General features: G+C 37.1%; 1 protein-coding gene across 2 annotated transcripts; it reads left to right on the plus strand.

Moving 5' to 3' along the window:
- The first annotated feature begins 1,600 nt into the window (after positions 1-1,600).
- Positions 1,601-11,386, plus strand: LOC132177398 (protein MEI2-like 4). Of its 2 annotated transcripts, none has more exons than XM_059589691.1 (16): positions 1,601-2,020; positions 2,188-2,274; positions 2,634-2,855; positions 3,064-3,109; positions 5,432-5,719; positions 5,925-6,358; positions 6,467-6,625; positions 6,923-6,952; positions 7,041-7,189; positions 7,559-7,656; positions 7,748-8,158; positions 8,732-9,383; positions 10,125-10,209; positions 10,350-10,418; positions 10,495-10,674; positions 10,918-11,386. In XM_059589691.1, the coding sequence occupies exons 3-16, from the start codon at positions 2,775-2,777 to the stop codon at positions 11,077-11,079; spliced, it is 2,844 nt and encodes a 947-aa protein (XP_059445674.1). In that variant the 5' UTR covers positions 1,601-2,020; positions 2,188-2,274; positions 2,634-2,774; the 3' UTR covers positions 11,080-11,386. The 2 variants fall into 2 exon arrangements, with proteins under 2 accessions (XP_059445674.1, XP_059445673.1); XM_059589690.1 differs by having other exon boundaries at positions 1,602-2,020; positions 6,836-6,952.
- The last annotated feature ends 492 nt before the right edge of the window (positions 11,387-11,878 follow it).

Here is an 11,878-nt window from a genome sequence, read left to right on the forward strand (position 1 = left end):
GATGGCCTAGATAAAGAAAAGAAAATAGTGTAACCTGATATTTCCAAATTAAATTCTTATATTTCTCCTTGGCCGTTAGATATTTGTACAAAAACATTTGATATATATTATTGGATATAACTCACTTAATTTCAATCATAAAATCCTCAGATAAATTTAGTTTTTGAATGAGGATTTCCTACCAGGCAACCTGATTGTAGGGAATTTTGATTCTTAGTTTTTGCACAATATTGCACGTGAAAAAAGGTTGGAAGGTAGCGGAAAGCACTAGAATTGGTTTCATATATAATTTTGTTGTTACTGTTACTCAACAACATACGAGGTGCAAAACATGATAACAAATGTGTCTAGTAATATTAAACATATTAAATCGTTTGACATCAATTATTGATGTTGTTTAACATGCCTAAAAAAATAATTATTTAAAGAGAACATGCATGCTTTCATTTCAACAAACTTAAAGAAGTTAACATCAGAGATATTTCCGATAAGGTAACTAATTATATATATATATATATATATATATATATATATAAACTCAAATATGAAAAGTCCTCAAGAATAACTGAATAAATCAAAGTTAGGCGTGAAAAAAATTTAATTTTTTGGATTGCTTTTAGTTATACTTTTATATATATATATATATATTAACTCTATCTTTTAATGTTAACTCAAATGAACCAAAATCTTAAGTCTCCCCCCACTCATTCGTATCACACAGAATCATTAATAAAGGAACAAAAACCTGAAAATCTTTCGTCCTTGTTTAAATAAAGTCCATATATATTAGATCTACCAATAATACAACGAAACATTACCTAACTTTATACAAGTAAAGAAATAAAAGCTCTCCATATTGTTTCCGTATAATAACTCCGAATTCACACAGGAAAACTGAAAAATTGGCATTATCAATCTGAGCTTTTATCGTTTGCTCAGCTCCTGCTTATCAAAGGACAAAATGCGGGCATAATGTCTTTTAATGTTAGGACCACGCGTCAGTCGAAACCGAGAGTTCACGTTTTTTTATAAGCATCACTACGTAAGGCTACCGTTTTCTCTTTCGCTAAAATGGCCACGTAACCTCGCTAATGATTGTGGCCCCGTAATCAGGTAAGGAAATTAACAGGAATAATCCGTACAGATAACATTGTCCTCCACCTAGTTTCTGACGCGTGGTCAATAAAAATCTGAAAACCTGTTTCTCAACCACAATTCTGAAATGTTATTTGGCTGTCCGGACCACCAGATTATTTCCCGGTGAGATAACAACAACAATTTTTAAACACCGCACGTATCTCAAGGCCCCACTAATTAAAGAGAGTTCCGAACGGTACCAAACCCCTGAGCTATTCTCGTCCCGACGAATTAGATTAGATATAGACCATTACCTAAACCACCTTGCCTGTTTTACCTAAAAGCAATAACCGTTTCAATGACTCAATCATTTCTCTCAAGGCTAATAATGTCATTTCACGACCACAACCAATCAACTGAGCCGCTCGACTCTGCCATCGTGGCATGAGATAGGGAGATTATATGAAAACACACAGCCAAGACTTCCCCGTTGCCTTTCCCGAGACCACACAACGGATTCGGACTTAACGCCGTTTAACAGTTGACGGCGACTGTCCCATTTTTTGATCTCCGTTTTGGCCACAGTCCACAGGGTCCAAATTCTAATCTATCTCTCTCTATCTCTCTCTCTGGCGAGCGCTCGGAATCTCGCCGGAGAAACTCACGGTCTCGCCGGAAACTGGAATTATCTAGACGGAAGGTTCAGAAAACTCTAGCGGAGATGAAGAGAATAGAAGGAAAGAGATGGAGAGAAAGAAAACTTGTGCTTGTGAGAGAGAATATGATGGAATAATTAAAAAAAAAAAAAAATTGAAAAATAAGGGGGGAGGTGAGGGGTGCAGTTAACGTGCAATGCAGGGAAAAAAGGCATCAAAGCTTTGGAGGATCTTGCACGGCACAGATGCCTAGATGATCCCCTTCTTCAATCCCCTTGCCTTATGCCGTAATTTATTCGATTTCTCTCTCCCATTCCCACCTTGTTTTTAAATATCTTATTCGCCTATGTCCCTCTCTCTTATGTCTATACTTATATATCTTCGTCCTTAGTTTTTTGCTCCAATTGCAATTTGAAAGAAGTTTTGAATTGTCGTCGCAATTTGATGTGTTTAGGTGCGAGCTTGTTTCTGATCCTTTTGATCGGTGCTTTTCCGATTTCAACCCTTAAATTTTGATTGGAGCTTGCGGGAAGCTGTAGAGGTAAACTCTGCCATCAATTGCTGAATTTTAAGATTTTTTTTTTTTCTCTTTTCATTTTTCCTTTTTTTTTTTTTAATAATTTCACGCGTGTAATCATTGCTTTCGATCTTTCTGAAAAAATTGCCCTCGGATTTAAAAATATTTTAGATAATTAAGAATTTTGTGATTAGTTAGTTGCATATTCAGACTTTTATAATTAATGCTAATTATGAATTCTCTCTCTATTCGTCATAATTTGACGCGTTATATCCAAGATCTTAAGCTGATCCAAGTTAGTAGGGTTTACTTTTCATAATTTACCCTGTAACTTTTCTGTATCTGAATATCTGAATTGACGAACCAATATAATTACCATGCAGATTTTCTTTTTCGGTTTTTCTGTTGGAGGGAAAATTTTGAATTACAAATAGAGGTATGCATGTTGTCGGCATCAGAGCTGGAATTTTTCTTTTGAAGGCATTATTTTGTTTGGAAGGGTTTTACCACTCTTAGGTTTTGCAATGCCATCTAAAACAATGGACCTACCTGGTTTGTCCTCGTCGTCTTCGTACTTCTCTGATGACTTGCGTTTTCCTAACGAGGTACTGAACTACTGATTACCCGTTTATGTTTCTGATTCTGCCTTGAGTTTATATTATGTTATAGGAATCCATGGTTCAATGTAGTTTAAATAGAATTTCATGTATGGATATAGCGCGTAATTGGGAATCAGAGATTTTTTATTGGTTCTTCAAGTTGAGTTTGTTTATCCAATTGTCCTTATTTCTTTCCATTTTCTATGCTTGGCAGAGACAGCTTGGTTTTTGGAAGTCGGATAGCGTCCCTGATGGCTTTGGTGAGTATCATTAATTTAGAACATGAAGGTCCTACGGTTTTGGTCCATAAAGAGAACACTTACGCCTCTTTTGTGGATTTGTTTGCTGTACGTGTACAGTTTCTCCATTTGAATTGTTGTTGGATTTAGCTTGTATTAGATGTAACTGTCAGAATGCTTTGAAGAGAGGTTTCTAATTGCAATTAAACTATATCCTGGTAGATTCAAGATAGTCACAATTGTGTCTCCTCCTCTTTTGTATTCAACAAATCAAGAGACCTTGACTGTTTTCTGCTCACAGCAAGTATGAATTGGCTCCTGTCTAAATTTATGCATCCATTTAGAATTTGTTCTGTAGGTTCAAGAAGGAAATGGTGGGTAAGTCATAGTTCCTTATCTCCATTTTTCATGTCTTTTAGTGTTTGCCGTGGTCAGTCTTCTGGTGTGAGTGTTGTAAGAGGTGTATAAGAATTGCAGATGTTTCATAAGAAACATATAAGAATAGGAAGTATCTGAAATCTGGAGAAAACAAGGACTATGCAATGACCTATTTAATGGTTACTCATTTGTAATATTGATTTCTCTAAAAATTTCAGAAGCAAGAATTTTAAATATCATAAATATGACTTTTCATCTTTTGGAGGCATGCACTACAACACAATGCATGTATTGAGGGGTGGGTGGGGTGGTAGAAGTGAAGGAAGCATGAATCTTTTACTTTCAAAGTGTGTTTCCTTAAAATTCTCAGCTGGTGTTGCTTTTCTTGCTTAAGTACACTTATGTGGAAGCATGACCAACATGCTTTCAATATCTATTATTGTTGCTAAGTGTAAGTTGACATTGAATTTGTAGTCTTAAATGATTTGTGCTTTTGTGGATTTAATACTAGAGAAGCTGGCTGTTTGAAAAGGAATTATTTGCCCAACGCATGGGATTTATTCCCCGCAGGACTCCATTTGTAAAATATTTGCACATTTAGTACACCCTTCATGTAATTTTCTTTTCCATGGTAGTTAAATTTTTTCTAAATTAGAAAAATTTGTTTTCACAATTTATTGGATGTAAAAGGTGAGTTTAGGCCCATGTCATTGTGAATAGATGTGGATACCAAGTACCATATGATTGAGAATTTGCAAAATAGGACAATAGAGTTAACAGCATTTCTGCATTATGAGGTAGACTTGATAAAAGATGCACATACTACCAAAGAGTAAAGCATTTTCCAACTCTAATAGATCTGTGAAGTGGAGCGAAAATTAGATGATTATATCTGTACTTTCCTTGAAAAATTATTACTCAGTTCTGTTAACTGTAATTCTTGCTGATGCATGACTCCATGTGGTGTCACATCAGTTTATCGGAGCCAGCATATGTTGCTCTGACTGGTGAAGTCATATGTTGTTCTGACCAGTGAAGTAATTTGAGTGCCACATTATCTTGTGCTTACATTCGGGAGAAAAGAGTGTAAGCATAAGATAATGTGGTACTCATATGATTTCCTGCTCAGAACACCACTATATATTCTCAGCATAACCCAAACTGCTCAGTAGAATTCTATCCTTTTTAAGTTTCTAAGTCAATCAAGCACAATATATTATAAATTTGACTGTAGAATGAACTATTATGCATTAGATATTATTGCTCCACATATAAAACTAAGTACTAATTTCTTTTTCTTAGACTTAGATCATTTAGTCAGCTTTCAAACTTAAATAAAATTTGAAGTTATATATGTTTATTAGAATTCTGTCACATCCAGGTTTCAACTCAGTTTATGTTAAAGTAACTGGCTCAAATTTGAGTCTAGCAAATTCTGCAATGAACTCAATCCGTTTAAGGTCTTATGCTTAAACTAGCAATTCCAATATTTTGAGGCTGTTCATTCCTCATATTCTAATCACTAGGGTGTAATAGGGATTGTGATTGAGTTTATGACAGCATACTTGTCTACATTTGGAACTTGGAAGGCTTGTTAATTATTGAAAAAAATAATATGCGACTTTCCTGTATGAATCACACTAACTTCATAATAGCTTTTTCCTTTCTTGGCAATGCCCTCTCTTCGAATTCCATTGCATGGATGTCTAGAAAAAAAAATTTATATGCTTTCTTGTGAATGTATTCCGTCATTGTTACTATTACTAGATATGTTGTGGCATTTAGACCAAGAGGAGATCAGGGTGTCAAACTTCTTTGCATGGCTCCTCCATAATGAGTTTCATAAGCATTAGTGAATAGATTTATTATATGTCTATATGGATATGCTTGGATGTCAAATTTTATTGATATTACTTGTAGCCAATTGCAACACATATTCCTTAACTAATATACTGTGATGAACAGCCAGCAGTAATTCAGTTACTGCATCACCTATGGAGAAACATATACCAATGGAAGGTCAGACAGTGAAGTCCCTGGAACATCCTGAGTCTTTCCTAGTACGAGACCAGCAAGTAAAGTTTAGCTTAAATAGCCTTGCTGTGGGAGCAGGGAGAGCATCCAGTCATTCATTGACTTTGAATGTACAGCCGGCATCTTATTCTCTAGAAGGCAACAATGGTAGCATCATGGGTGCTCAGTATGAGAGTAGTCTCTTCTCAAGTTCGTTGTCGGAGTTGTTCAGTAGGAAGTGTAAGTAACCTTTTCCCCAGATCGCTTGTATGCTTGCACATAGCTATGTGCTGCTGCCAGCTTACATGCCTGAACGTATAAGAGTGTCATACAACTAACTTCATTGATTTCTAGATTTGGCATTAGGTTGTAGGTTTTGTTAGGATAGTGCTTGCTGAATCACAGGTTTATACCCTTTAGTTTCATATGAATTTTCTTGATGCAGTGAGATTATCATCAAACAATGCTCAATATGGCCATTCTGTTGATACTGTTGCTTCCCACTATGAGGAAGAGGAACCCTTTGAATCCCTGGAAGAAATTGAGGCCCAAACCATTGGAAACCTCCTACCTGATGATGATGACTTGCTTTCTGGACTGACTGACGGGCTTGACTATATCGTCCAACCCAGTGGCGGGGATGATCTGGAGGAGTTAGACCTTTTTAGCAGTGTCGGGGGAATGGATTTGGGAGATGATGGTTCATCTGCTGGACAAAAGAATTCTGGCTTTCCTGGGGGAGTTTCTAATGGTCAATCAGGGGCATCTAATGGTTCAATAGCTGGTGAACACCCACATGGTGAACACCCTTCTAGGACATTGTTTGTCAGAAATATAAATAGCAATGTTGAAGACTCTGAATTGAAGACCCTTTTTGAGGTGTGTTTTCCTTTGTTTTTGTTGGTGGTTTAGTTTGTGCTCCAGGTTGTTTTCAGTTGGGCATCATTATAGAATGTTGACTTTTAATTTCATATCATGAATGTGCAGCAATATGGAGATATCCGCACTCTCTATACAGCTTGCAAGCATCGTGGTTTTGTTATGATCTCCTATTATGATATTAGAGCAGCCCGAAATGCGATGAAAGCACTCCAGAACAAACCATTGAGACGTAGGAAGCTTGACATACATTACTCGATTCCGAAGGTGGGCTTCTGCATTTTCGTTCTTGTTTATGGACGGTGTTGCTTTCCTCAATCTACCATCATCATAGTTGTATGTATGTCAGCATGATGATAGGATTATCATTATATTGCAACAGATCCATTGGTGATTAGGTAGTTCATTCCATGCTCCATCAATTTATGCGTATTCATTTTTGCTTGACTTCTTGCCTCGTGGGTTATTGTCTATCAGGACAACCCTTCAGAAAAAGATGTTAATCAGGGTACACTTGTGGTATTTAATCTTGATTCCTCTGTTTCAAATGATGAACTTTGTCAGATTTTTGGCGCCTACGGAGAAATCAAGGAGGTAAATTCATGGTCGATTTTTACCATTGACTTAACAAAAGTATAATGGGGGTACTAATACATGGTCAGTTCTTGTTCATATATTGCAGATTCGTGAAACCCCACACAGAAGTCATCACAAGTTTATCGAATTTTATGATGTTAGAGCTGCAGAGGCTGCTCTTCGTGCATTAAACAGGAGTGATATTGCTGGGAAGCGAATTAAGCTAGAGCCAAGCCGTCCAGGGGGATCAAGACGGTAGTATTCTCTAAGCACAATAATTCTGATTTTATTTTTTGTATATTCTTTCTTACTTTTTCCTTTTAACTTTAGCCCGATGTGGAATAGTAGTGTAGGTGAGGATAAAATCATGATACTTCGTCTCATTTGGTGGGCAAGAATTGAATAAGCACTTATTCTAAGCACAAGGTTGCTGGATATATGCATTACTATTTGCGTTTATAATTATGATTTATGCTTCTTACTTGACTTTTCTAAAATTGGACAGAGTACTGTGCTTTTATTTATGCTGAAATGACCTTTGCATTATTCATTGCTTTGGATCCATTACTCAAAATTTCCCTCTTTTTTTTTTGGCCTTTCTTTTGGTTTTCTTTGTGGCTACAGTTTGACACAACAATTCCCTCCTGAGTTGGAGCATGATGAATGTGGCCCTTATCTGCAACAAAGTAGCCCTCCTATTGACTCAACCACTGGCTTCTCTGGTATAGTAATTGCCAATAAAATTTTGCTCTTTAACTATTAATTCTGGACTAAGAAACAAATTTATGTTGTCTCACTAAGACTTGTTAACAGTCCCAGTTCCACAAGTGGCAATCACATCTGGTAGCATGGATCATGGAACTATGTTGGGGGTACACTGTGCAGTGCATAGTCCATCTACGGAAGCTGCATTTCATCATGGGATCTCATCTAGTGTTCCTAACAGCTTACCCTCTCTTGTGAGAGTTGAATCAGCTGGCAATCAGCCTGGCCTTGCTGACTCTGGACGTTCACCAGGACAACTGAAATTTGATATTCGAGGCACTACAAATTTCCATCCTCATTCACTTCCGGAGTATCATGATGGTTTAACTAATGGTGTTCATATGAATTCTCCGGGCAGCATGACAGCAAATATCAATCCCAGTCCACCAGAAATATTTGATAACCGGCAGTTGCCTAGAGTAAGCTCAAATGGGCACTCAGTTGAACTCAATGAAGGTGGTAAGTGCCATGGATTACGAGGCGCATTTTCTTTTAATGATTTTGTTTTATGTGTTTCTGTTTCCTAATTGCATAACCATTCTAACTTTTCTAAAAAATAAAAGAAAATTAATTAAAAGAAATAGCAAAAGCCTGAAACAATAGTGGTCAACTTGACTTTCACTGGGTTTGTCAAAATGGCTTACCTTGTTCCTTAACAGTTGTCTACAATATAGTTTATTGGCTAAATAAGTCTTTGTCATTCCCTTAGTTCCATATTCAAGCATGTTCTGCATCTGATATCCAATGTGATTCCAGCACTATGGAAGGTCAAATTACCTCACTAACCCCTTGTACTTGACTAGTGATTTGAGCAGATGCTCTGCATGTGATATCCATGTAATGGTGTTGGATGCAGCAATCTAATACACTATCACTGGCTTCGTATTTAAATGAACCTTTGTAAAGCAGTGTCAATTTGGAATATAGAGTTGTCTGAACTGCTTTTCCAGTTGAAATGAAAATGAAATATAATTAGTTTGGTTTGTTTCTTATTTTTTGATATGTTGATTTAACGTTTCCTCTCTGTCTCAGTTTTCGGATCTGCTGGTAATGGTAGCCGTCCTCTTTCTGGACATCCTTATGTGTGGAATAGCTCCTATCACACTCAGCCCCTGGGAATGATGTGGCCAAACTCACCATCATTTGTCAATGGAATTTGTGGAGCGCATCCCACACCGCAATTGCATGGACTTCCTAGAGCACCATCTAATATGCTGAATTCAGTTTTACCCATAAATAACCACCATGTGGGATCAGCACCTGCTGTTAATCCTTCTATTTGGGATAGGCAACATGCCTATGCAGGGGAATCCCCTGAGGCTTCTGGATTTCATCCTGGTTCTCTTGGGAACATGAGAATTTCTAATAATTCACTGCATGCAATGGAATTTGTTTCTCATAACATCTTTCCTCATGTTGGTGGAAATTGTATGGACCTGCCCATTCCCACAAAAAATATAGGACTCCAATCCCATCATCAGAGGTGCATGATATTTTCTGGCAGAGGCCAAATGATTCCCATGATGAATTCATTTGATCCTCCGAATGAACGTGCTAGAAGCCGTAGAAATGAAGGTGGCTCTAGTCAGGTTGACAACAAGAAACAGTATGAACTTGATATCGACAGAATAATGCGAGGGGATGACAGCCGAACAACACTTATGATAAAGAACATTCCCAACAAGTAAGAGGCTCCTCACTTCAATATTGAGATCATATTTTTAGTAGTTGGATATTACTTCTTTCCTGTAAAATTTAGCTGTTCTTTGACATCATTTGATATGGTACTAACCTGGCGTGCACAAGGTGCACAAATAATCCTTGGATTTCTGAATTCTATCTCAAGGTGAGGGCAATTGTGCAATAGTAAGATAGGTGGCGCTTAAGCCTCAAATCCATTAAATATCTGCCCATTTTCCATCAGTTTAAGATGCTCGACATATGGCACTATGGCAGAAATTGACTTGAGTGTATTTAGTTGATGGGTTGCATCTTTTGACTGGCATAGAGTCTTCTTTGAATCTTTATTTTTCCTTGGCAAACAATATCCAAACTGTACTGAACTCTACTGCTGGTTGGGCACCACTGCTACTAGCGTCAATAGCACCCTCAAGGAGTTTCAAACTCCCATCTTTTACCATTCGACAGAGGTCATTGCATGACCCACTTGATGTGGCGGTCTTAAAACTTACAAATCAAGCTAATTTGGCTAGAGGAAATCTCGTGTTATACATTTAAGCATTTCAAGGGATAGGAATTGGAATATAGACTTTTAGCATGCTAGATTGTCCTAGAAAATAGCTATAATTCATATTTTTCCCAATCTTGCTGCAGATAGAAGTAACCTTCTCATTGGTTAGTATGGTTACCTGTATTTCCTTTTTTACACTATTTAATACCAGGATCTATACGGTTGTAATTTTAGGTATACATCAAAGATGCTTATGGCTGCAATAGATGAACGCCATCCAGGAACTTATGATTTCATTTATCTACCAATTGATTTTAAGGTAAATACAATCTTCTTTACAAATGCCCTTTAATTTTGTGGATGAGGATTTGGGTTACGGTAAGAACTGACTTGCTGTGTGATCGTACATGGAATTCTTGTCTGTATTTTTAATGCCCTCGAACATTTTTTTTTATGCAGAATAAATGTAATGTGGGGTATGCATTCATCAACATGAAAGAACCTAGCTTGATCATTCCATTCTATCAGGTTTGTTATACGTAAGCCTTAAGGTGAAAAGATAAATACAAAGACGAAAGCTAAAATAAAATTCCAATTTCGACAGGCATTTAATGGAAAGAAATGGGAGAAGTTTAATAGTGAAAAGGTGGCATCACTTGCATATGCTCGCATACAAGGTATAGCTGCTCTCATTGCACATTTCCAAAACTCAAGCTTGATGAATGAGGATAAGCGATGCCGACCAATTCTCTTCAATACTGATGGCCCCAATGCTGGTGATCAGGTGTGAAAATTGCAACAATACATGCACTTTACATTTTAAGTAGTTATTATGTATTTCTGAAGCTGTCGAAAATGTTCAGAACCTAAACAGCCTGCCAAATTCATGGTGCACTTTCTATTTTGCATACAAGTATATTACCATTATTATTGTAATTATTGTTACTATAATGAGAGAGAGAGAGAGAGAGAGAGAGAATAGTGCACAGAAGAAAGGGATCTCATGCTAACCTTCTCTAATTTGCAGGTGCCCTTCCCAATGGGGGTTAATGTTCGTACTAGATCTGGAAAAGCTCGAACCAACACCCATGAGGAGAACCATCAAGGATTAGGAAGCCCACCCAAATTGGGAAATGGGGGGGATCATACTGGAGATCCATCTTCAGGTTCTACAAAGGAGTTAGACTAAGCAAGCAACATATTTTTGTGGGCACTAACCTTACTTTACTGAGTAATCTAAATCTTATCCGATCAAAATACTTGTGACCTATACTCCAGATGGCTGATGAGGGGAAACAAATTATCTTATCCCTGACCAAAGCCAAGTATATTTCCGGTTTTCTTTTGGTTTTTCTTATCAATTTTTGATACTGTAAGAAAAGGAGCATCACTTGGAGCTTCAAAATTTTGGATGGCCTTGAGAGTGTTATTAAAATGACATGCATATGTATAGACGTTTCTGAGCAATGAAGAGAACTTTCACTGCGTTTTGACAAGGCTTCCCCCCCCCCTCTCCCTCCCTCCCTCCCTCTTTTGTTCTTCCCTGGTTTTGTTGTTTATTGATTGCCGAGCTTGGATCCCATCTGTAATTTGTGAGGTATAATGGTTATTGGTTAGGGAGGTTTTGTCAAACTGATTTTGTTGTGTTTTCCCTGGAGAGAAGATGTATTGGTCGAACTACTGTTGTCACGTCAAGATACTCTGCGACATAAATTAAAAAATGAGATACCAAGTTCGTTCCTCAATGATTGATAATAAATTGATGCAACTCCTTAAACCCATTTATCACACATCTTTTACAGACGGATGTAATATGTTTTAATTGACTTTACAGTCACTTAAATCACATCATTTTAATGGGTACAAAATAAGTGTAAAAAGTAGATTATCTTTCATGAGATTCCTAAACCCATCACTACTTCCTACACAACCCCCCAAAGTCCAACAATTCACCGAAAATGTCGTATTAGTCCATAAATAAAATGTTT

This window comes from Corylus avellana, chromosome ca4 (genome assembly GCF_901000735.1).
Source record: "Corylus avellana chromosome ca4, CavTom2PMs-1.0".
Taxonomy (NCBI): Eukaryota; Viridiplantae; Streptophyta; class Magnoliopsida; order Fagales; family Betulaceae; genus Corylus; species Corylus avellana.

Excerpts from the sequence above, each read along its gene's own strand:
- LOC132177398 (XM_059589690.1), top strand. The coding sequence starts at position 2,775 with ATGCCATCTAAAACAATGGACCTACCTGGTTTGTCCTCGTCGTCTTCG. Across the intron at positions 3,110-5,431 it reads TAGCGTCCCTGATGGCTTTG|CCAGCAGTAATTCAGTTACT; the intron begins GTGAGTATCATT and ends TGTGATGAACAG. Across the intron at positions 5,720-5,924 it reads GGAGTTGTTCAGTAGGAAGT|TGAGATTATCATCAAACAAT; the intron begins GTAAGTAACCTT and ends TTCTTGATGCAG.